General features: G+C 39.5%; 1 protein-coding gene across 2 annotated transcripts in view; it reads left to right on the top strand.

The window, feature by feature from the left end:
• The window catches only part of LOC137241228 (uncharacterized), a 98,480-nt gene that overhangs the window by 57,148 nt on the left and 14,570 nt on the right, over positions 1 to 26,762 (top strand). The window contains exons 2-4 of one of the 2 annotated variants that reach the window (XM_067768594.1): positions 22,052 to 22,569; positions 22,630 to 24,185; positions 24,290 to 24,426. In XM_067768594.1, coding sequence (XP_067624695.1) covers positions 23,597 to 24,185; positions 24,290 to 24,426 — 726 coding nt within the window. In that variant the 5' untranslated portion in view covers positions 22,052 to 22,569; positions 22,630 to 23,596. Of the gene's footprint in view, positions 1 to 22,051; positions 24,186 to 24,289; positions 24,427 to 26,762 lie in introns of both variants that reach the window. The other variant, XM_067768593.1, reaches the window with a different exon arrangement.

Raw genomic sequence — 26,762 nt, forward strand, 5'->3', positions numbered from 1 at the left:
GCCCGTGGCACTCTTTCACTTTCACTTTTGCTCTGCTTTATTTATGCCAAAATTTCGAATTTTCTTCTTGTATATACCAAAGGGTCACCTACTTTGACGCTAGTTATTCCCAAATTTACGTCTGCTGAGCCCATATGTGACAGCTTGTCAGCCATCTTACTGCCCTTGATTACTCTATGACCCGAAGCCCAGATAATGGGCCCTCTCATCGACGCAGGTTATAAGAGTCCATTGTTTGGCGTACACGGTAGTTTATCTTCGTTCATCTCTCTTATACATCTTAACAAAGATTAAAGATCTTACTTCGCTATAAATGAACACACACTTCTATATACAAAACAGGGCTGCAATCTTTTGCTCCATCTTATTACTTTTAGCACCAATAGTGGGCTGAGAGATCAAATCTTACAATTTTAACCTAAAATTTGAGCCAACCGTTCAGTCGTATCATTTCAGTAGGTCAATGACTTTAACGAAAGCAAATAATCTTGAGCGATTTGAGAAATCTTTCGTTGGCTTCTTATCGATAACAACCGATACTGACAAATTATCGTTTTATTATCGACTGATTACCGAAATCAAAATTATTGTATAATTCGTATCGGCTGTTATCGACCGAAGTCATCGGCTTCTATTAGTTTCTTATTGGCTTCTTATCGACGGATTACAGCTGTGTCATCGATTTTATGTGACAATTTTATCGGCATCTGCTTAACAGCAAACCGTCGAGGCCTCGTTAATAAATCGTTAACACGACGATAACAAATTGATAACACTACATGCGAGTGTAGAAGTTACGTGGGTACCTGTCAATGCAAGACCCAACCCCGCGGTGTAACTTAAACACTGATCGATATCCTTTGATCTGCGGCCCAACAAAATATGTGTTTTTGTCGCAATTTAGGAATGTGACCAAACTTTTCTGCCCAGCCGTTGCAACAATGCATGATACATTTTTGACAACGATCTGCATTTGCTTAGACAATGCTTAAGGCGGCACTTCCCTCCAACGCTATGCACCATCTTGTTTTGATCCAAAACGCCCGTTCGCCATGAATTAATCACCGATGCCATCCATTAGTGCAAATGTCTTTCCAGCACGAATAACTACTTCAATGTTCTATAAAGTGAAAGCTTCAATTCCTTGTGAATAAAACTATCTGTTGTATTAGGCAACAGACAGTGATGCTCACAAGAACTTACGACACAAACACTCGCAAACTACATCTTCGTTAAACATGGTACTAGTCCACTTGCACCCAAGACACATCTCATTAGTCACAGATACTTGTGCGTTCAGGATTATGTTGCAACTGAATTACAGCCAAATATTCCTCATTCAGATTTATCTGCATCTTTCGACCTGCATTATTTGCTACGCTATGCACCACTTTTGCACTACATTCCATCTTCCATTTCTACTACCAGTATCACTCCAATTACGCTCCATTTATCAACAATTTAGGGCTGTAGTCAACCTTTTCGACCATAGAACTGTGTTGGAAGGCTTTCCCGCCTCAGCAATACCTTAGCAAAGCAGCTCGCCCACTGCTGTCATCTGACATCGTCTAATCTTGCCATATTTTTGGATGTGGCCATCAATTCTGCGAACGCCTCCTATTCGCAATGCAGTCTAAGGCAGCTTCACACATCTCGAAAGACAAGATGAACACGGGCCCACTCGTACAATTATCGATTGTTTTCAGCTGAAGATAGGCATACGTTTCTCCATTACGCACCGTTTTTGCTTCCAATTGTCACAATTATGGGATGTGACCAACTCTTTCGTCTGCCTCTCAGGGACAGCTTTCAATGAAATTAGGTTTATTGAGACAAGCAAGAGACCGAATTCCCTTGGGTGTTGCTTCCCCAAGGGAAAACTAGTCTACTCAGAGCGTGTCATAAAGTGATCTCTTTTTTGCTACCACAGCCACCGCGATTCCCCCACAAGAGGGCCGAATCAATAGACAGGAGGTGGGACCTAAATACAAGCATCATGTGATGCAATTTACCAGGTCATACTGGCTTTTCCTGCTCCCGCGGTGAGAGTTTTTAAAGACCATGATTAGGGTCCCGCAGGTGATACGCCGCGTCCGCTCTGCTCCCTTTCGAGTAAAGTCACCTTACTTATGGATTGGTTAGCCATGCTATTTTGGTCGCCTTTTACGACCGTTATGCCTACTGTGGGCATATTCTAACCCCTAACCCACAGGGGGATGATAACACTACAGCGAGTGTAGGTTTAACGTGAGCACCTGTCTTAGGGAGACCTAACCTCACGTGTGCACCAAGTAAACGGGACAAAGAAGGTTCAATCAGCCCCCAAGGCTCGCTTACCTTGGTACCAATCGATAATGTGAGTGGACACATCATCACCTTGGTGGGGTTGGAGGCCAATCTAACACCTCTTTCATTCTATGGGTCATGGCACCCGGTTGCAATGCAACTCTACATTCGAGCTAACCAACACTCAGCGCATTCGGATATCAACCACAGCCACCACGATGCTCCCAAAAGGGGCCTACCGCAATGAACAGAAACGGAGCGAGCTCCGCGGGCTATTTGTTCCCCGTGGTACCACTTTAAAGTCTCGGTATGACTTCCGCAGCCGAAGCCACTTCCGGTTGAGTATCCACCTACTCCGGACCGGCAGCCTAGTGTGAGGTGGGGTTAGAACCCCCCACACATTCACGGACACACACACAAATCAACCACCGAACTCATACTCCGAAGCATACCTTATTGAGCAAATCAATAGTCCGACTAGTGGAGAGCGCTCCACTTACATCAATCCTTCCCTCTGATAACACTACAATAAGAAATCGATAACTTTTTGATATCAAATGCACAACCTTTTAGTAACAAATTTATAATTTTTCTATTACAACCCGAAAACACGCTGATAACAAATTGGGAACATACCGCTAGATAGCAAATCGATAAATTTTTGATAACATATGGATAAAAAATCGATATATTTTCGATAATAAATCTATACATTTTCAAAAACAAACCAAAACAAGTAAGGAAGGCTAAGTTCGGGTGTAACCGAACATAACATACTCAGTTGAGAGCTATGGAGACAAAATAAGGAAAATCAATCTGGGGTAACCCTGTAATGTGGTTGTATAACATGTGTATCAAATGAAAGGTATTAAAGAGTATTTTAAGAGAGAGTAGGCCATAGTTCTATGGATGAACGCCATTTAGGGATATCGCCATAAAGGTAGACCAGGGCTGACTCTAGAATTTGTTTGTACGATATGGGTATCAAATGAAAGGTGTTACTGAGCATTTTAAGAGGGAGTGGGCCTTAGGTCTATCGGTGGACGCCTTTTCGAGATGTCCCCATTAAGATGGACCAGGGGTGATTCTATAATATGTTTGTACGATATGGGTATCAAATGAAAGCTGTTAATGAGTATTTTGAAAAGGAGTGATCCTTAGTTCCATAGGTGGACGCCGTTTCGAGATATCGCCATAAAGGTGGACCAGGGGTGTCTCTAGAATGTGTTTGTACGATATGGGAATCAAATGAAAGGTGTTACTGAGCATTTTAAAAGGGAGTGGGCATTAGGTCTATAGGTGGACGCCTTTTCGAGATATCGCCATTAGGGTGGGCCAGGGGTGACTCTAGAATGTTTGTACGGTATGGGTATCAAACGAAAGGTGTTACTGAGCATTTTAAGAGGGAGTGGGCATGAGGTCTATAGGTGGACGCCTTTTCGAGATATCGTCATTAGGGTGGGCCAGGGGTGACTCTAGAATGTGTTTGTACGATATGTGCATCAAATGAAAGGTGTTACTGAGCATTTTAAGAGGGAGTGGGCATTAGGTCTATAGGTGGACGCCCTTTCGAGATATCGCCATTAGGGTGGGCCAGGGGTGACTCTAGAATGTTTGTACGATATGGGTATCAAACGAAAGGTGTTACTGAGCATTTTAAGAGGGAGTGGGCATTAGGTCTATAGGTGGACGCCTTTTCGAGATATCGCCATTAGGGTGGGCCAGGGGTGACTCTAGAATGTGTTTGTACGATATGGGTATCAAATGAAAGGTGGTAAGGAGTATTTTAAAAGGGAGTAATCCTTAGTTCTATAGGTGGACGCCTTTTCGAGATATCGCCATAAAGGTGGACCAAGGGTGACTCTAGAATCTTTGTACGATATGGGTATCAAACGAAAGGTGTTACTGAGCATTTTAAGAGGGAGTGGGCATTAGGTCTATAGGTGGACGCCTTTTCGAGATATCGCCATTAGGGTGGGCCAGGGTGACTCTAGAATGTGTTTGTACGATATGGGTATCAAATGAAAGGTGGTAATGAGTATTTTAAAAGGGAGTAATCCTTAGTTCTATAGGTGGACGCCTTTTCGAGATATCGCCATAAAGCTGGACCAAGGGTGACTCTAGAATGTTTGTACGGTATGGGTATCAAACGAAAGGTGTTACTGAGCATTTTAAGAGGGAGTGGGCATTAGGTCTATAGGTGGACGCCTTTTCGAGATATCGCCATTAGGGTGGGCCAGGGTGACTCTAGAATGTGTTTGTACGATATGGGTATCAAATGAAAGGTGGTAATGAGTATTTTAAAAAGGAGTAATCCTTAGTTCTATAGGTGGACGCCTTTTCGAGATATCGCCATTAGGGTGGGCCAGGTGTGACTCTAGAATGTTTGTACGATATGGGTATCAAACGAAAGGTGTTACTGAGCATTTTAAGAGGGAGTGGGCATTAGGTCTATAGGTGGACGCCTTTTCGAGATATCGCCATTAGGGTGGGACAGGGGTGACTCTAGAATGTTTGTACGATATGGGTATCAAACGAAAGGTGTTACTGAGCATTTTAAGAGGGAGTGGACATTAGGTCTATAGGTGGACGCCTTTTCGAGATATCGCCATTAGGGTGGGCCAGGGGTGACTCTAGAATGTTTGTACGATATGGGTATCAAACGAAAGGTGTTACTGAGCATTTTAAGAGGGAACGGACATTAGGTCTATAGGTGGACGCCTTTTCGAGATATCGACATTAGGGTGGGCCAGGGTGACTCTAGAATGTGTTTGTACGATATGGGTATCAAATGAAAGGTGGTAATGAGTATTTTAAAAGGGAGTAATCCTTAGTTCTATAGGTGGACGCCTTTTCGAAATATCGCCATTAGGGTGGGCCAGGTGTGACTCTAGAATGTTTGTACGATATGGGTATCAAACGAAAGCTGTTACTGAGCATTTTAAGAGGGAGTGGGCATTAGGTCTATAGGTGGACGCCTTTTCGAGATATCGCCATTAGGGTGGGTCAGGGGTGACTCTAGAATGTTTGTACCATATGGGTATCAAACGAAAGGTGTTACTGAGCATTTTAAGAGGGAGTGGACACTAGGTCTATAGGTGGACGCCTTTTCGAGATATCGCCATTAGGGTGGGCCAGGGGTGACTCTAGAATGTTTGTACGATATGGGTATCAAACGAAAGGTGTTACTGAGCATTTTAAGAGGGAGGGGGCATTAGGTCTATAGGTGGACGCCTTTTCGAGATATCGCCATTAGGGTGGGACAGGGGTGACTCTGGTATGTTTTTGTACGATATGGATATCAAATTAAAGGTATTAATGAGGGTTTTAAAAGCGAGTGGCCCTTAGATGTATATGTGAAGGCGTTCTCGCGATATCGACCAAAATGTGGACCAGGTGATCCAGAAAATCATATGTCGGGTACTGCTAATTTATTTATATATGCAATACCACTAACAGTATTCCTGCCAAGATTCCAAGGGCTGTTGATTTCGCCTTGTAGAACTTTTTCATTTTCTTCTACTTAATATGGTAGGTGTCACACCCATTTTACAAAGTTTTTTCCAAAGTTATATTTTGCGTCAATAAACCAATCCAGTTACCATGTTTCATCACTTTTTTCGTATTTGGTATAGAATTATGGCATTTTTTTCATTTTTCGTAATTTTCGATATCGATAAAGTGGGCGTGGTTATGGTCAGATTTCGCCCATTTTTTATACCAAGAAAAAGTGAGCTCAGGTAAGTACGTGGGCTAAGTTTAGTAAAGATATATCGGATTTTGCTCAAGTTATTGTGTTAATGGCCGAGCGGAAGGACAGACGGGGGACTGTGTATAAAAACTGGGCGTGGCTTCCACCGATTTCGCCCATTTTCACAGAGAACAGTTACCGTCATAGAATCTATGCTCCTACCAAATTTGAGAAGGATTGGTAAATTTTTGTTCGACTTATGGCAATAAAAGTATTCTAGACAAACTAAATGAAAATGGGCGGAGCCACGCCCATTTTGAAATTTTCTTTTATTTTTGTATTTTGTTGCATCATATCATTACTGGAGTTGAATTTTGACTTAATTTACTTATATACAGTAAAGATATTAAATTTTATGTTAAAATTTGAATTTAAAAAATTTTTTTTTTAAAAAGTGGGCGTGTTCTTCATCCAATTTTGCTAATTTTTATTTAGCGCATATATAGTAATAGTAGTAAGGTTTCTGCCAAATTTCATCATGATATCTTCAACGACTGCCAAATTACAGCTTGCAAAACTTTTAAATTACCTTCTTGTAAAAGTGGGCGGTGCCACGCCCATTGTCCAAAATCTTACTAATTTTCTATTCTGCGTCATAACGTCAACCCATCTACCAAGTTTCGGCGCTTTATCTGTCTTTTGTAATGAGTTATCGCACTTTTTCGGTTTTTCGAAATATTCGATATCGAAAAAGTGGGCGTGGTTATAGTCCGATATCGTTCATTTTAAATAGCGATCTGAGATGAGTGCTCAGGAACCTACATATCAAATTTCATCAAGATACCTCAAAATTTACTCAAGTTATCGTGTTAACGGACGGACGGACGGACGGACGGACGGACGGACGGACGGACATGGCTCAATCAAATTTTTTTTCGATCCTGATTATTTTGATATATGGAAGTCTATATCTATCTCGATTCCTTTATATATGTACAACCAACCGTTATCCAATCAAACTTAATATACTCTGTGAGCTCTGCTCAACTGAGTATAAAAATATTTGAATACAAATATTCCAATGATTCGGCTAAACGATTGGTCCCAACGCTACTTAAACAAATATTTAAATTTGAGGAACTACCAGCTCATTCAAGTTATCACAACTCAACAAAATTCATGTCAGCGTTGCCGCTGTTCTTTAAAAAATATACCGCTAGATTCAAACGAAAACAAATATAACGCTGAAAAGCCAGATCAGTTTGTTGACTTGCCTTCAATTTCAAAATTTTTACTTTATTTTGCTAAAATTTTGGCCTATGATAATAACCAGTGTATGGTGGGCGGATGACTGAGCTCAAGACCTTTCAGTTGCATTTAAGCGAACTCATAATGTTGCTTTAAACTTATGAAGAAGAAGAAATACAAATATCGTATGAGTACATAAATGCTGTGTTTGCATATCAAAATAAAGTTTCTCCTCAAATTTAACTGATCCGCTTGATGAATCCTTATCATCAAGTCCCTTAGTGTGTAGTTACTAAAACTTACTAAACTTTATTTCCGTATAATTTTTTTTTGTTGTTTTGTTGCGTAACTTAACAATTATCTTTGTTCAACCAACTAACACTTGATTCAATTATCAAATCTCTAAATTTGCATAACACTGATTCACCGGAAACCTACAAAACACTTTGGCAACTGCGTCTGCAACAAATCGTTGTTTACATGTGTGTGTGTGTATGAGTGTATTTGCACATGTGTGCACTTAGGCTTTTGGTTTTATTAGTAGTAAAGCAAAGTGTGGTTGAGAAGCCCTGCACTTATTTGCACGCTCTTGTAAATGGGCGTAGTGCGCGGTGGACAATAGCGTGTGTGGGTGTGTGTGTGAGTGAGTGTGATAGTTTGCCACAGTGTAGGCAGCCGCAGTACCCTGATTTGATTGTAACACAAATTTGCACACACACAAACACACACACCCAACCAAGTTACCATATGCGCTTCTGGGAGCACAATACGCCAGGCGCTGCTGTATCATAAACATTCCTGTACGGGCATGCCTACAAATATTTAAAGTATGATGCAAAATGCAGCGTTCTATAGGAGCTGATTCGGTAGCATTCCCTTTTCTGGGAATATGGAGGGTGTCGCTGATCAACTGTAAATGGGACTTCACTCGAGAGAAATTATTTCCTAATCCGGCCCTTACAAAGTTTCTTTCCGCCGAGTTATGTTAATCCACCGTGATACCACAGGTGAGAACTCTGGTCTTCTATCTTTTCTGAAAGGCCTCAGAAGCTGAGCTACCTTGTTCGTTTGGCTTAGCGTAGTATGTTCCGTTTGCATAATAATCCATATCTCTTTTTAAGCAGGCAAGTGACAAAGCCCGTGTTAAGAATTCTTCCCCCCATCCCCTTACCAGCAGCTGCACCAGTATTCATTTGTGGGACAGAATCACAAGTATACTTGAAAAGAATATAAGACCCTATTCTTTTCAAGCATACCTGTGATTCTGTCCCAATAAAATTAGCAGCCTGAAAGTTAATAGATCTGACTGAATGAAGAACGAGATTTCATATATTTTCAATTCTGCCTAGTCATCCTGCAAGTGCGTTGCTGGTTTTATCTAAAATAACCTTCTCCAAACAAAATCAGGTTTTGCCTGTAAGGACAGATAAACCAGCATATTGACACATATAACCAGGCAAGTTCACTAAGCGCCTACATCCATTTACTGACAATAGAATCTGTGGTAAGGGGTATAGCGGAAGTGTGCCCCAAATAGTAACCTATATGGGAGGTCATGTTTCAAGAACTACTCGATGAACAAACTCTATTCATGCACTTATTAGCACCGGCTTGTCCTTTGACCTGGAGATATTAAGCAAAATATGCGTATGAGTAACTTTTCTTCAAAATTTTATATCTCGGAACCTGAAATCGCTAGAGGGGTAAAATCAACGCGAGGCTTTAAGTCATTTAACGAGGCATGCTATGCAATTTTTTTATTTTAGAAATAAAATTTTCATTAAAAATGTTAATGAACAAAAATATAAAATTATTTTTTTTACGATCCCTGAGAGTTACAATGACGAAAAAAATATATGTTAGTCGCCTTAATATCTGCTCTTGCTCATACAAATTACGCGAGCAAAAATTGGTGCAACAGTTTGGAAAAAAAAAATGTGATTTACCCACAATAACGTTCCATTTTATTAAAGTAATTATTTTAAAAACATTGAAAAACATCGTGGAGAGTGAAAATATGTGTATTCATGGCGCGAGTCTTTTTTAAGTAAAAATTGATACTTTGTATTTTTGCTTTCGTGCGTAATATAAAAACGCCAGTTAGTTTCTAATTTAACATATATTAGCTAATAATATCGGACAAATGCAAAAATTGGTATCTTCGTAAGATTTCTGTTATGGTGCATATGTCGACTTCTGCCATATTTGAATAAAACAGTCTCTAATGCCAAATGTACACCAGCTGTTGAATATTGTTCAAGCACGGAAGAAAACAATGTGAGTATTGAAGATTTTGAAACCAGTAGTGTCAGTGAAATGGAATATAAACACCAAAGTAATGATAATTATTTTGAAATCCCCTGTCAACGGGTTGCATCTACTCATAAATATTGCATAATATGTCAAAAAACCACTGGTACTACGTTAATACGATTACAAACACGAATAAAATTATTTATTAAAAGACAATTATTTATACCAAAAGGGATCCGTGTTGCCCGAAACATTTAATTGGAAATTATTTTTATGAAGAAGATTTGGTGCAACTGTGGATTGTTTCTTATACCAGTGAAATAAAAAAAAACAGAACTAATGTTATTCCTTAATGCAACGTCAAAGAAATCAAAATTGTCGTTATTCTGTAGAGTGAACGAACTGGATATGTCCAAGGAGCAAGTAAAAGCTTTGACTGGGTTTTCTTGGGAAAGTATATCAAACATAAGCTCTTTGCGCGAAATGCAAGCACACATTCTGTAACCCAAGCTTTATTTATATTTTTGTTAAAACTAAAGACCGGGAACTCAAACCAAACAATATCTGGTATTTTTGGCTTATCTCATCACCAACAAGTTTCAGAATATTTTTCTAAAGCTAATTAAGCTTTGAAAAAAGATATTTCACCGCATTATTTCGGATGCAATATATCGGAGACAAGCGAAACTGCAAAAAAATTATTCAATATTGAAACTAATCAGCTCATATTAATTGTAGACGGTACATAAATACGACACAAAAAAAGTATCAATAAATATTACCAAAGAAAATCGTACTCTGGTAAAAAAAAGATCAATCTTTGTAAGCCATTCACAATGTGCACAACAACTGGCTTTGTCGTTAATTTTGATGGGCCGTATTGCGTTAATTCAAACGATTCTTCAATAATGAAAATATTATATTGTTAATAAAACATTTGGTACTGAAAACTTTACTTAATTAATTCAGAGAAGCGTGTTTTATTCAAGAAAGCTTTTTTGAGTGTTGCAGCAATTTTCTCCTCGCGCACTTTCTGTGAGCAAGAGTGGACATTAAGGCGACTAACATATATTTTTTTCGTCATTGTAACCCTCAGGGATCGTAAAAAAAATAGTTTATTATATTTGTGTTCTGTAACATTTTTAATGAAAAATATATTTCTAATTGTGTAGCAGGCCTCGTTAAATGACCTAAAGACTCACGTTGATTTGACGACTCATACGCATTTCCAGGTCAAAGGGCAAGCCGGTCCTGAAAAGTGCATGACTAGAGTTTGTTCATCGAGTAGTTTTTACACCTAGTACCCATTTATTTATCTTTTTTATTAATAATAAATTTTTTGCCCTTAATAAAAAATATTAATAATAAAAAAAACTATTATTATAATCCAAAATATGAAAAAATCGCATAATATGCATTTTTTCATGTATTTCTCTTATTGAAAAATTCTTCTTTTTATTGATGCAATCTGAATATATGTATACTGAAAACATTTCATAACAGGTTTGAGAACTACCTTCGCATATGTGAATGGAACTGAACGAAAAATAAGAATTAAAAAAAATAGAAATTAAAAATTGCTTTAAAAAACTTCGGAGTTTGACGGTGATCGAACTCGCGCCACACGATCGCAACCGCAACATCATAGCCGTTGGGCTACTACAACTGTTTGATAGGTTGTGCCAAATGTCGTATTTAACATTGTGGTGCACACGAATTGTACCGTTTCTTTTTTCTTGAACTTAATTTAAGAACATCGTTCTCATTAATAGAACATTTCTTCATATTTTAAAATCAGCGGTTCTCTTTTCAAGAAAATGGTGTTAGTTCAAGAACAATGCTGTTGTTTTAAGAACAGGACGTTCGTTTTTCAAGAACGTAAGAACATGAAACGCTTGAATTGAGTACGGCGGTGCTGGATTTTAGAACGGCAATTTTCTCTGATTGTAGGTTATGAAGATTCAATATATTGAAATATGAATGTTAAACCCTTATGGAGCGCCCCATAACTGGTTCCAATCCGGATCAAAAATGGTATATGATATCAACTACTAAAATATTATCTATTTTGTGTATTAGAAAAATTGTTTTGATTTTTGGAGTCTCCATAGAGAAGACTTGACTTTGACCTCTGTGCGACACCCTTTAGCCGTTAAAAATCGGGACGGACCAAAATGTATATGTAATATTTTAGGCCAACTATAGGATGGGGCGTGACGTGAAAAATCGAATATTTAATAAAAGGGTCCACTCTAATGCTTATATACCCTGATATGCACAAATTCAATATCCAATATACATATACAATATACAATATTGTAGTATTTTCGAGTGTTGCGCTTGCAGTCCGAGCTGTGTGGAAAGAGCAGAGCACAAGGCAGCAGGCAGCAATCTGAAGTGTTTATACGCCGGCAACGAAAGCGTTCCAAAGCATTCGTTGATGGCAAAATTGCATTTACAGCATCCAAAATAGCTCAAGGATTATAAGTAGAGAATGCGGAAAGAAAGTTGGCATATTTATGAGACTAAGTAAATTGCTTGGCAAATGCGAAAATCAGAATAGTCGTGTATGTATGTGTGCGTGCAAGCGAGTGGGTGTTTTTGGTAATGTGTTGCTGCTTATAGCCAGCCAGAATGTTACAGCAAACGATCGATAGATGAGTGTGATTGAAGGCGGCCGGCAAAATAGGCGAGCGGCAAAATAATCTTCGATGAAGCGGCGTACCGTTAGTTTATTTGCTCGATTTGGCAATGATTCGTCGGCTCAGCGGGCATAACTAAACGAATGAATCAAAGGAGGGGAGGGGGAGGGGGAGAGGGAATGAGTAGTTGGAATATTGTTTATGTTTATTAATATAAATTTACAATGGTGTATGTGTTTATTTAGCCGTGACTGAGTATGAGTGTATGGGTACGTGTGTGTGTGAGTAAATTACTTTGTGTGATTGCATTTGCTTGACACAAATTCAACGACGATTGATTGAATGCTGATGTTGATGAGCAAATTATGTTGCAGCAGGGGTAAGAGGAAGACTATGGCATGCGCAACGCTTCTTAAACGGAAGGCAGGCAATTAGCTTTTGATAGACTGTAATCATATTTACATTCCCTTTTTTCGGCGGAAAGTCAATTTGTGAGCTTGCATATGTTAATTGTATTTGAAGGAGTAAACGAATTCTTTGTATGCAATTTTCGACCATAATTTGGGAAAATATACTAAATTTACGGTCTAGTGATTACCTTATGCCTTCCTACGTTCCTTGCGTAATGTTACCATACGGTAAAAAGTAAGGATTAGAAAAACTTTTACTTCCCTAATGTTTCAGGCTTCGATGAGGCGTCAGCTAGTGCTGGCGATCCCTTAAATTTTGCAACTAAGCACTCGTCCTTCTGCAGATCTGATTGCATCTGCCTTAGTGTTTGTCACTTCGTCAAATGCTCCACGTTTTCCTCTCGCTACGAACGATTTTCCGTTTGCTGCTGTTTAAATCTATAGATTAGAGACCACGGAGCTTACAAGTCAGCTCCGCCTTCATCTACTGTTGGTCCGCTTCTAGCGTGGTGTCGCTCCTTTGCCGGCATCGGATGATCTTTCGCTTTTCGATGAATGCTGGCTGCAAACACCTAGGCTATTTCACACGTCGTCTAATTAAGTAAGTGCAGCTCGTCGCTCTTCAGTTATATGACAAAGTTCCTTCATTTCTATGTGTGTACCTAAGTGCCTACCGCTGTGTCATTAGGTAGTGCTTCGCCTCAGCCCGCAGATCAGTCTATAAAGTGAAACTCAGTCTTGTGTACGAGGTTCAGTCTGGCCGAATCCACCTTCGAGTCTTCCACCTTAAATTAGAGTCAAGCGCTTGAGTCGGCCCTTACCAGAATCTTCACAATATCTTAATATACGATCACCCCAAAAGAAAAAGCAGCTATCTCCTAATCTACTCGAGATTTCGCTGGAAAAGGTAAAAATAAATTTGCCTTAACTTCGTCGTTGAAGCCAACTCTTATAACTCTTTCTTCTGTACTTGTACACGCTCTCTCGCTTTAGCAGCAATTTTGGTCGTCGAAGGCATCGGCTTCTTTTCCGTCTGCATCTGTAGCTTCTCGATAGCTAATGTGGTTATTAACTCGGATTTTCGGCGTTGAGTCTCAAGCAATGGCCAGTGATGCCGAATAATTTCTGTTGTGTTTGACCTGGCGTTGAAGGTCATCATCCGCGTAGTGTCCCAAAGAGGAATTGACAGTCAGCTACGTATTATTTATTTACATATTTATTTATTTATTAGTCTACAAATTTAACAATTAATCAGAATAAATATAGTTACGTATTACAGATAAATTACAGAAGCATAGAAATTGAACAAAATCTTTATATATAAAAATCACGTGTCACTATGTTTGTCCGGAATGGACTCCTAAACTACTGAACCGATTTTGAATTTGTTTTACACCCCGTGTGTAGTTTGATCTTACTAGAAATATAGGATAGGTTATATCTCAGTTAATAGTCGCAATATTATTTTATTGCAATTTTTTTTAAATGTGTATATGTATTAATAAAATGTTACGTATACGCACCGGCACTCATATTTTCAGGTGGTGTGGATATACTTCCGTGTAATTGGTTGGTGTTTAATTAAACAACGTGCTTATCAATAAAAAATATTATAGCGAATGATATCAAGTATAGCACATCACCAGGCCCGTCGAGACGGTGGGAGGGGAATGGGTGGATTACCCCCGGGCCCGGGGTTTCTGAGGAGGCCCGCGGCTTAAAGGTACTAACATTTTTTTTATTTCAGGAGAGTCTTTAGTTGTTCCATGTGCAATTTTTAAGCCGAATTTCAAAACCAACGAATATCTGTATTTCGTTTTAATATTATAGTGAAGTGTGAAAAATAAAAATCTATATATATAAAAATAAAGGCTAAAATGTGTGTTAGTTGGGCGCCGGTGTTTGAAGAGATGCGTCGGTCGATTGTGTTCAAGCTTTCACAGTTGCGTATACCTCACGCGGTGGTTATTACATACCTTTGGTTGTGATTGACATACAGGGTCTAGAGATATAGGCCAAAAGATGGACCCGGGTACCCCTAGAATGTGTGGGTAATATAGATATCAAATGAAAGCCGTTGCTGAGAGATCTAAAGTAATTTTCATTGTGATATTCGATTTAGTCGCATCAACCTGGCAAAACTGATAAATATGCATGCGAAGCCGAAATAAGGACATGAATTAATAATACCCACATACCTATTTACATACGTCCTATGCGATTTGCCTGAAATTTGGTATATAAATTTGTCTATATTAGTATTTACGACCCTTTTTTCGGGAAGTAGACCGGATACGGACTGGGACTGATACTCGGAGTAGGACTGGGACTGGGACTAGAACAAAATACATACCACCCTCTGGGACAGGCAATAAGGGATGGAGAAGAATGAGAAGAACTTTAAAGAAGAGAAAAGAGAGAGGGAGGAGACTGAGAAAGAGATAGAAAGGGACGAAGATGGAGACAGATGAAGCGAAAAAGACGGAGGGAGGAGTGAAAAAGTGAAGAGGGGGAGGGTAGAGTTAGATGGAAAAAGCTTATTAAAATTTATGCATATAGGCCAAATTTAGGGCAGAAAAACGTCTGCCGGGGCTCCCAGTTATAGTATAAAATATTTATATATATTAGAGTGGCCCTTATTTTGCGAATTCGGAAATGTCTAGGTCTTACCCCCTGAGATGGTTGTATATGATAAGACAAGATCTCCGTAAAAATTTCCACGCGATTGAACAACTCTAACCCGTGCCACAAAAGGCCCGAAGTTCAAGCATTGGCAGCATCACTTCTAGTAATTGCTGCTTTGGCTAGTCACGCAATCGTTTCGCTGTTGTGCATGCAAACAAGGGTGCCTGTAAATAAAAAAGATCTACCATTCATGTAAAAAAAAAAACTTTAAAATTTGGAAAAAAAACTAGCCGTATCTATATATCAGTTAACCTATTAACGCCCATTGTACCCATACGAGTACACCTCTTCAAATATCGAAAACTGCGTTTTAAACTTCGAAGACATATAATGTTGCTACAACTATGACATAAACTGCTTAGAACGCAAGTGAATTAATAAAAAAAATAAATAAATGTAAGGCGCGATAGCCTCCGAAGAGATCTAAGGCCGAGCTTCTCTTCCAATTTGCGTCGTGCTCCTCTTGATTTTTCCCTACAAATTGGCCGGACGGGACCTACATGTTTTTATGCCGACTCCGAACGGCATCTGCAAGGCAGATGAGTTTTCACTGAGAGCTTTTCATGGCAGAAATACAATCGGAGCGCTTGCCAGACACTGCCGAGGGGCGACCCCGCTTAGAAAAATTTTCTTCTAATTGAAAAATCTTATTTCTAAAATTTTGATGTTGCTTTGCCCGGGAGTTGAACCCAGGGCATACGGTGTGATAGGCGGAGCACGCTACCATCACACCACGGTGGCCGTAAGTGAATTAATCAGTTTCAGATTTAAAATGCCTCTGAACCCATTGTTGGAACACCCATTTGTTGGAAATTGGAAAAAAATATATTTTTTTGTGTTTAATTTATTACTTAACCCAAACTTAATTTACTGTGTAAAAAGGTATTCCTGCCGGCAGATTTGATGCCGGGCATTAATGGGTTAAGTCATGAAAACAGCTTTTTTTTTTAATCCGTGTCGTATAAACTTATTGTAATATTCTTTTTGTAAAATTACAAAAATCTACCAAATGGAAATATCTGATCTTTCCACAAAATTACAATTCTTTTTACCAATATTGGCAGATTTCTACCAAAATGGTAACACTGCATGCAAAACAAACGCTGATCTGTTTATAAGAAATTAACTTTCAGTCGTTGCTGGGTACATAGTGTACCTATACAAGTGTGTCAACTAAGCGATAAACGTCAAAACTACAAACAGCCTCGCGCACCTGTGCAAATCTCAGGTCTAGAGTTGCATTTTTGGTACGTAAGAGTACTTCAAGCTGAGTTGCATTTGATAGTTTAATAAAACTTTGTAGTATTTATAGATGAAATAGTTGCATATATTTCGGCGGAAATAAGAATACTACAAGATTTGTAGCCTGCAACAATGCGGATGCGGAAATATAAGGCGCCACACGTGTAACATGGAATTTCTTCACTTCTAAGGCTGTTTACACAAATGCATAAGGGCAAAATTATATAAACGCTTTGGTCGTTTCAAAGCAAAGATAACGTACGGCGTTTCATTGTTTTTCGTATGGCGTTGTCGAAGCGTAGGCACGCAACCAAAGCATTTATGTAAATTTTTCGATACTTCGCCCGACAATGAATTAATGAATGCAACACAACCAAAGCGTCTGTGTAAATCTGCCTTAGTTTTTTAGCTGTGAAAGCCTCCTGTAAATAAAATGGTACTGTAAGTGCAAACAAATCAGACTCCTATATAACACTACTTTATTTTCTATGTATTTTCTTTTATATTTTTTGTCGAGGGAGCCAATAAGGTTTTAGTACTGGTGTAAGTGTGTAAACTATATTTAAAAAAAACTAACGAAATGCAAGGAAAATACAACGTAGTTCATTAAAAACAAACAAGCCAGTTTGTATTTCGATAGGGTTTTTTGACATTAGGCCGTTTTTTATTTATTTTTTCTGAAAAATGAAAATTTTGTTTTTAGTGTGTTATGAGTTTTCAATAAGTGTACATTTTTCAGTCTTTCATAGTTAAGGAATTGACCTCCAGATTCTTGTGTTACACAAATATTGTGAACTTGGGTACAGAAATTCAAATTAAAAAGTTTTTCACAATAACTTGAAAAAAACTCTACATTTTCTCTGCTTTTTACACTTAAAGGAGTAACCCTCCGTAATAAACAAACTTTTAATGAAAATCAATAACTCTGAACTGAACACTTTTCGCCATGATATAAAATTAAAATGCTGTGGAACAGGAGCAACACTTTTGTGACTACATAAACCCTGTTTCAATCTTTTACGTCTCTGCACAGAACCCTAATTGACCGTTTCAACCGAAACAACAATGGCAACCCAGATTTTCCCATTATGCTCACTAAGCGAGTGCCTGTCAGAAAGAGGTCAACACACTTGTACTTGTACACTATGGCTGGGTACGCGTTGTTGTGAGACTTAAAGTGCGCGCGTTGAAAGATAAAATGACTTTTGTTAAATCTTCACGAAGAAATTTGCGCAAAGATTCGGAGATATTGTTTATTGGAACATTTTCTTCCCAAATTATTGGTAGCAAATTACCATCAAAAAGACAAGTACTGAAAGTATTATTTTTTAACTTAAGAGTTGTAAAATCTAAATTGCAAGACAGTGCGAGGTTAGCGATACGAGACGCTTTGGTGTTTTAGGAAAAAGCAAGAATACCCACTCAAATTGAATATAATTGTATTCCAAAATTGAAACTGTTATATGGCGAATGGAGGAATATCCAAAAATTTTCTTTCAAGGTTCCAGACAAAAAGTCCGTGATGTAAAAAGAGAAGGAATCTAAGTTTGTGAGGCGACCATTTTTGTCAGGAAACCCTTAGATAGAAAAATTGAGGAATATGTTCCGCAAGGAAGACGCGGCAGAAAGCAGGTAATCAATGAACGTGTGATTTGTGCCCTAGAAAAGTGTAAAATAAGTGATCGAGAAGCAATGCACTTAATTTCCGATATTGCTGATGCGTTGGGCCATGATTTGAATACTTTGGTGTTAAATAGAACATCCCTTCAAAGCTGCCGGCGGGCACTTCGAAAGAAAAAAGCTGAAGAAATAAAAAAGATATTCAATAGCATTGATCTGAATGCGGCAGTAGTTCACTGGGATGGAAAGCTTTTACTTGGATTGATGGGTCGTGAAATAGTTGATATAATTCCGATTATTATAACTAACGGGTATATAGAACAAATTCTATATGTGCCGTCTCTTGAAAATGGTACTGGGAAAATGCAAACAGAAGCTATCTTTCACGGCTTATCTGAATGGGGTTTGGATAATTCTGTAAAAGCTTGTTGTTTCGACACAACTGCGACCAACACTGGTGCACTGAATGGAGCGTGCGTTCTTCTAGAAGGCCTTCTAGAAAGACAACTTCTTTACCTGCCCTGTAGACATCATATAAGTGAAATATTGTTAAGAGCAGCTTTTGAGTGTAAACTTCCCAAATCGTCTGGTCCCAATGTTCCATTGTTTAAAAGATTTCAAGATGTCTGGCCAAATATTGACAAAAGCAAATTCTTACCTGGAGTTGAAGAAAAACAAATATCTGATATTTTCAATGTGGATAGATGCACGATAGTGGAGTTTTTGAGATCTTTACACAATTTTACTCGAAATGATTATGAAGAATTTTTTGTACTTTGTTTGATTTTCTTGGGCGAATTTCTAAAGAAAAATATAAGCTTTAAATACCCAGGAACAACGCATCACGTTCGGTGGATGTCCAAGGCCATTTATACTTTAAAATATATATCTATTTAGAACTGAATTTAAGATGAATGCTTCTACTTCCTCAGCGTTACGTGACCTTTGCATCTTCATAGTAAAAATTTATGTGGAGTATTGGTTTTTATGTCAACTTTCTACGAAAGCGTCACAGACTGACTTTAAGCTTATTATGGATTTTTATGAATTTAGAAATGTAGATGAAGAATTATCGGGTACAGTTTTAGGTAAATGGCTTAATCATCTTTGGTATCTAAGTCCTGAAGTAATGGCATTTTCCTTATTTGATGATGAAATTGACTTTGAAACGAAGGAGAAGATGCGAACAAACATAAATAATGTAGTTGAACCGGAAGAAGAAATGTGGCCACCAAAAAGAGTAATGATTACACGTTCGGATGTAACAGACGCTATAAGCAAAGTACTTCATCAGTTGACTTGTCCAGCAACAAAATTATTTTTTAATCGATTTGGTATAAGTGCCTCTTTTTTAAATCAATCAGCCTTCGGGTGGGAGTCGAATAAAGAGTATATAGAGGCGAAAATTGCTAAAAAAATTGAGGTTGTAAATGGCACAGCTGAGAGAAGGGTACGGTTGATCGAGGAGTATAACTCCAAGTTGAGCACGGATGAAGATCAGAAACCGTTTATCATACAAGTTGTGTCGGATTACAGAAAAAAGTATCAAAATTTTCAAAAACAAACGCTTTCAATGAAGCTTCAGCAGGATTTAAGTTAATTATTTTATACATTTTTTTACCTATACATATGTACATGAATTATTTGTTGTTAAATAAATGAAAAGTTCAGAGGATCTAATTTCTGTAAATGTAAACATATCTGTCTGTTGAATCACCTTCATTCATATCAGCACCCAAGAGTAGTAAATGGCTTGGTTCATTATTTCAACATGTTTGTGGCACGAGTTTACATTGGTTAATTAAGTCAAAATTTTGTGGGAATTATTGCTCCTTATATATAACCATTTCAGGGGTAATACTGTTTTCACACAGAAACTTAATGATCTCATTTCACCTTCTAATGAAATCGTAAATTGTGTGCTTTCACACAGAAGTAGTTGCTCGATTAGTATGAAGGATGAAATGTCAAGCGAATAAAATGACAATGCTATATGACAGACAATGACATTTACTTTGACAAATGACATTTTTAAGCACTGAACGCACCAAAAACCAAGAAACTGAACGCTACCAACAAAGTTGCATTGGGCTTTTGATTTCGTTAGGCATTCGATTAGTCACTAATGAAATAATTATATATTCGAATTTTGCGCTTATTGATTGAGTTCAATAAGCGCCTTAATGTAGAAAACTGCCTTTATTCTTCAATAAGACGTGTGTGTGAAAATAGTATAAGACCTTAAAAATTTGACAATTTTTTTTCCATACAAATAAGGGCCACTCTAAATATATATATATTTTTAAATCAGTTCTCGAGATGAATTGTGATGCCGAGCAACGGGAGTTGATTATTAGTGCTGTCAGAATGGACGTGATTTCGAGCAGCTGATGTATATTTGACACACAACAAGTAAGGCTGTAGAAGTAGTAAATAGTAGTAGTAAATAATCTAGGTAACGCGATTACGTGGTACTAGACGAAAATACTCTGGAAATATCTACTGGCTATAGACTCGATTGAAAACCGAAGCTAAATTTCTCAGCAACATTTCGAGCCTCAAACCTGCTCAAAGTGGCTCAGTTATTTGAAATGCAGAAAGACTGGGTCGTGGGTAGGCTAGCGGTTTTCTTAGAAAATTTGCAGCCTACAGTTAATCAGCTGACGGCGCTTGGCTACGAGGTCAGTGTGTCAGCGTTCATATTACGTGACTTGGGCGGTTGGGATCCAGGAAACGTATGCCTAATGAACCTTTTCAAAATCTCGTGACCCATTATGCGAAGAGAATGAGAAGTTTTATGATAGATGACACCATTTGCTGGTCTCTCTCATTTTTGCACCAAGAGATCACATATTTGCAAAGATATCTTTCGCTTTCAGTGTTATTGGCGCCATTGAGTTGAAGTATTAGCAGGATAACCTCAGATTTTGTCATTGATTTCTTGAGTCAGATAAACTGATATACTTATAACTTTAGCTTACACGCAGCACCTTTGGGTAACCTAATCTTTTCTGTTACTAGATGTCGCGCGCTACCCAAGCACAGTTATCAGTCGTAAGTAGAATCTATGAATCATTGGATTGCAGTGTTAGAAGTTAATGCTTTGCACAATATGAGTTCGTTACAGTCTAGTGCTATTGGCGGTCATTGCGGCAGGACATCACAAAATTGATGGCGTTTTCTATTTTAAAAATAACGTTGCCCTGTAACCTTTTCTCGGTTTTCTCAGAAGTATGTGTATTAATATCACGAAGTATATCGATCTGAAAAGGAAAAATAATACTATTACCTACAATCTCAGCCATTTTGCAAAGCGCCAAGTAACCCGCCTCAAAAGTGAGGATAAAACCAGTGTAACACTTTTTCTAGAAAAGAAAACACCATGAGTATCTGCGCCACCTGTCAATCCAACAATTAAACAGCGCGAAAAAGTTCACAGTGCTGTGGGATAGGAAATAAGTATTCACACAAGCTTTTTGTTCCATGAAAACTCCATATTGCAGCATTCTGATAAACAGAACTCTACACAAATTCACTGAAGTTCATCGATAATTAGCGCTTAAATTTTTTGTAATGAATACTCATCAGTTTTTGCATACCTAGTTAATATTTAGTCTGCCAAGCGTATAGCAAGCCCTAAAATGTTAAATAATTTAAATAACCCACAAAAAACCAAATCGCATTAAAGTTTGCAAATCATTAACATTTTTACGCTTACATGATTATGGCAATAAAAAAAGTTTCATGGGGTATTAAGCGCATGCCATATTACGAGCATTTACCCTACATACATACACAACCACACATACCATAAATGCCATCTGCCATGATGCATAGCTGGCGAACAAATATCACACAATAATGTAACTTTTATCACGCGCTTTAAACTATTTTGTAACAGAATGTTTATGATGCCGTTAAATTAAATTTTCGCCTTTAATATTTTTTATCCACTTTACCATTTTTCGTTACAGCCATTACACTGTGCCGCCTGCTGTCGTTAGCCAACAACAAATGCGCTGTTGATCGCTCCCAAATGATGTGCAACAGTGTCATTGCCACTGCCATTTTGCTTGCCGCTGGTGCGCCCGCTGCAGCTGATGCTGGAGTTGATGCATTTTTGCTTACACCTCCTAATGTTGGCTATTACCTTTGCCAAAGCCCCTTACAACAAAAACAACGTAAACAATGGAAACGAAAATTGTAAAAAACGCAGCTAAACATTACACGCGTGAGTGAGATAACAAGGGCAAGGGTCACATATAGACGAGGGACGTTAGAGAGCGCTGAGCGCGTATGCGCTTATAAGTGCGATTTTTTTTTGCAGCAACTCCCCCGATAACAATAAAAAAGGAGAAATCGGAAGATAGAAGTAGCGTAAAGCAGCGCGCAAAGCAATAATCACGTACGCAAACACCGTTATTTATTTGAGTATTTATTGCAAGCGTGCGTGTTGGCGCTCATTGGTTTTGTGTGTTGCTGCTGATTGCTGGTGAGCGCGCGCGTTACAAAATAAAATGAAAATTAACTGTTCATGTGATTGTAATTGCAGCGACCGCGCCTCGTGTAGCACCAACATAACCGAACACCGTCCGAGCGATATCATGGCCAATGGCGATTGTTATCGCCGATTATCGAATTCATCGTCCGCATTGTATGGCAGTTGTCCACAACTAACGCAGCATAACGATACAGAACAACAACAACAACAGCAGCAAATACATTGCTCATATATTAACGCTAACACAGACGAAGCAGCCGTAGACGAAAGTGGTGCGCAACATCCTTATCAGCGAAAACATAATTATCAACCACGACAATATTGGAGTTTAGTACATCCCCGTCAGTCGCGTAGTCCAGTGCTTTGTCAGAGTTGCGCTGTGTGACGAAGGAATAATCAAATTTGTTCACATCCTGAACGCACCGTTACTTGCGCGCTCACATTTACAAGCGCAAAGGCAGCCAAGACTAGCAGTAGTACGAGTAAAGCGTCGAAAGAAGCGAGCGCGATACAAAGATTGATTGCACCCACGTCTGCTACGCTAAAAAACCCAAAAGCAACAGCGCCCAAACCCAGATCTTTAGCGTTTGTATCCTACAAACCATCATCACTCACAAAGGTAGCACAGCAATTACAAAAGGAATCCATAGTAACACCAGCTGTAACCGCGTCGCGTTACTTATGCCAGCGCTGTCGTTTCAATAATCAACCAATCACTTGGTGGGTCTCGTGTCCGCGTCTATCTAATTTAGGCTCGAGTGTCAGTTTGCAACCGAGTACTGAACGCACAGCTGTAACACAACACGCACAGCAAGCAGCTGCAAAAACACAACCAACACAGGCATTACAATTGTTACGCGACGCCAGCAGCTACGATTACCAACAGTTTCAACAACAGCGTCATCTAAAACAACAACAGCGTCCTTTACCATTGCCGCCTTTGATAGCTGCGCCGCAGGGTCAAGCGGAGGAAGAGAAAGACGCGTCTCAATCGCCTAGCGGCAGTAGCAGCGCCAACATGGCCTCAGCCGCTACAAAGAAAACAGTCACGCGCCAACAACTTTGTGGTTCAAATCGCTGCCTAAGGCAAGCAAGCCTACATTATCCACTCGATCATGGCTCATTTCAGCTCCCACATGGTGGTGGTGGTGGCACACTAAAGCGTCAACAATGCGCGCTTTCGCATTCACGTTCCATTACAGCTCTCCAAAATTTAGATCTCTATGGCAGCTATGCAACATTGCCTTCAGCTGCAGCCAAAACCGCCTTGCTTGATACGCCACAACGTTCCTATTGTGCGCGCCATTTATCGGCTGCTGCTGCTGGCGATGGTGGCGCTATGGGTATAGGTGGGACTCACAGTTGGCACCCGAGTCAGTATGCACCTACAGCAAAAACAACAACGCCTTGCTGTCATCCCTACAATGAGAATCAGGCGCCTGCAACAGCACCCACTTGCCTCTATGGTGGCGGCGCTAGCACTGGCGCACACACCTGCCATCATCATCAACAACAACAACAAAATCAAGCGCAACAACAGCAATTTCCACGTTCTACATTACTGCATGACAGCCATAAACCTTTGGTGCCCAATGGCTGTTATTTTGGTAAGTTTTTTTTTGTTTTTGAGCAATGATGATGAATTGTTGTTTGAGTTAATAAATTTTGCTTGCGTTTTTGTTTTGGTATCTGCTTTTTCGTGCAATTGCAGGCTATGAGCATGGCACACATTTGACAGATGAGGAGGATTCTGCATTTCCAGGCTTTCATGACCGCGAATTTCATATGTTACATCGAAATATACCTGCCTTGCGGCGTACTGGCGTTGATACGGCGGGGATTAGACAGGTAACTTATCCTAATTTTTTTTGGGATTTTTCTTAGTTGGGCCATTCCTGGCCAATGAACCAATGTTTGTTAAGTTTTTTTGCTGTGCAAATGTATTTGGTCGGAGTAGGGAAAATACACGTAAATTGTTAATGGTAAGATTGCATTACTGATTTGAAATCAGCGCAATGTGACAAGAAAAGATAAACTCAGGGCGTGAACATAAACCAAATCCGAACAAGAGGAACTCAGGGTTATGGGAAGGAGCAGGAAAAAATGGGTAGGAAAAGGGGAGGTGGGTTATTTAAGGAGAAGTGGGATTTGAAAAAGGAGAAAGAGAAGGCAGAAGCATGAGACAAGAATGAATTGGCTTAATCCAACCCGAATCACACCGTAGCGAATTTAATAGTGATTTCGAATTGACAAGACGAGTTTAGATACATTCACAGGTGTAGCCATATATTAAGGCGAATGCAAAAACCATGTCGACTGCATAATTTTAGTGTGGAAACGCAACATATTTTCAAGGCGAATACAAAAGGCTATTCGGTGTAAATTTTAAAAGAAATTCGCAGGCGTCGTCCTACAGGTAAATGCGAAGGAGAATTTTATAGAGAAAGAGAATTTGAGGAAAACGAGTACATTGATGGTGAATGAGGACAAAACGAAGTGCCTGCTGTCATCGAGCAAAGAGTCAGCGCATACGCGCCTTGGCAACCACGCTACTGTTGGCAGCCATAATTTCGAAATAGTAAAAGACTTCGCCTTTTCAGGAAGAAAAAAGCAGAAGCAGAAAGGCGTGAGTGCGAGGAGCTTGAGCTGCTAGTCACCAGGAATAACGCCCGAAAATTCTACCAAAAAATACGGCGACAGACGGAAGGTTTTAAGACCGGGGCAAACTCCTGTAGGAATGAAAACGGCGACCTTGTAACTGATGTCCAGAGAGTGCTTAGATTATGGAGGGAATACTTCTCTGCTCTCCTAAATGGAGGCAGCAATTTACCGCGCAGAGATGAAGAACCCGATCCCGCAATCGATGATGATGGAATATATGTCCCCCCGCCCGATTATGAAGAAGTTAGAATAGCAATAACCAGATTGAAAAACAACAAGGCCGTGTGCGCTGATGGATTGCCTGCGGAGCTATTCAAGTTCGGCGGCGAGGAGTTGGTAAGGCGCATGCAGCAGCTTCTTAGCAAAATATGGGCGGACGAAAGCATGCCCGAGGGTTGGAATCTAAATCCACAAGAAGGGGGATACTGCAAAATGCACCAACTATCGTGGAATCAGCCTTCTTAATATCGCATATAAGGTCCTTTCAAGTGTATTTTGCGAAAGATTGAAGCCCACCGTGAACCGGCTGATTGGACCTTATCAGTGCGGCTTCAGACCTGGTAAATCTACCATCGACCAGATTTTCACAATGCGCCAAATCTTGGAAAAAACCCGTGAAAAGAGAATCGACACACATCACCTCTTCGTCGACTTTAAAGCCGCCTTCGACAGCACGAAAAGGAGCTGCCTATATGCCGCTATGTCTGAATTTGGTTTCCCCGCAAAACTTATACGGCTGTGCAAAATGACGTTGAGCAACACCATCAGCTCAGTCAGAATTGGGAAGGACCTCTCTGAGCCGTTCGAAACTAAACGAGGTTTCAGAAAGGGTGACCCCTATCGTGCGATTTCTTTAATTTGATGCTGGAGAAATTTATACTAGCTGCAGAACTTAACCGCACTGGAACAATATACTATAAAAGCGTGCAATTACTGGCATATGCTGATGACATTGATATCATCGGCCTAAACACCCGCGCAGTTAGTTCTGCTTACTCCAAACTGGAAAAAGATGCGGTAAAGATGAGTTTGATGGTGAATGAGGACAAAACGAAGTACCTACTGTCATCGAGCAAAGAGTCAGCGCATACGCGCCTTGGCAACCACGCTACTGTTGGCAGCCATAATTTCGAAATAGTAAAAGACTTTGTTTATTTGGGAACCAGCATCAACACTAGCAACAACATCAGCACTGAAATCCAGCGAAGAATCACTCTTGCCAATAAATGCTACTTTGGACTAGGTAGGCAATTGAAAAGTAAAGTCCTCTCTCGGCGAACGAAAATCATACTCTACAAGTCACTTATCGCACCCGTCCTGCTATATGGGGCAGAAGCATGGACCATGACAACAGCAGATGAAGCGGCTTTGGGAGTGTTCGAGAGAAAAGTTCTTCGAAATATTTATGGACCTCTACGCGTTGGCGATGGCGAGTACCGAAGAAGATTTAATGATGAGCTGCACGAGCTATACGCAGACATCAACATAGTCCAGCGAATTAAAACGCAGCGGCTGCTCTTGCT

Source organism: Eurosta solidaginis, chromosome 2 (assembly GCF_040869045.1).
Source record: "Eurosta solidaginis isolate ZX-2024a chromosome 2, ASM4086904v1, whole genome shotgun sequence".
In the NCBI taxonomy this organism is placed as follows: Eukaryota; Metazoa; Arthropoda; class Insecta; order Diptera; family Tephritidae; genus Eurosta; species Eurosta solidaginis.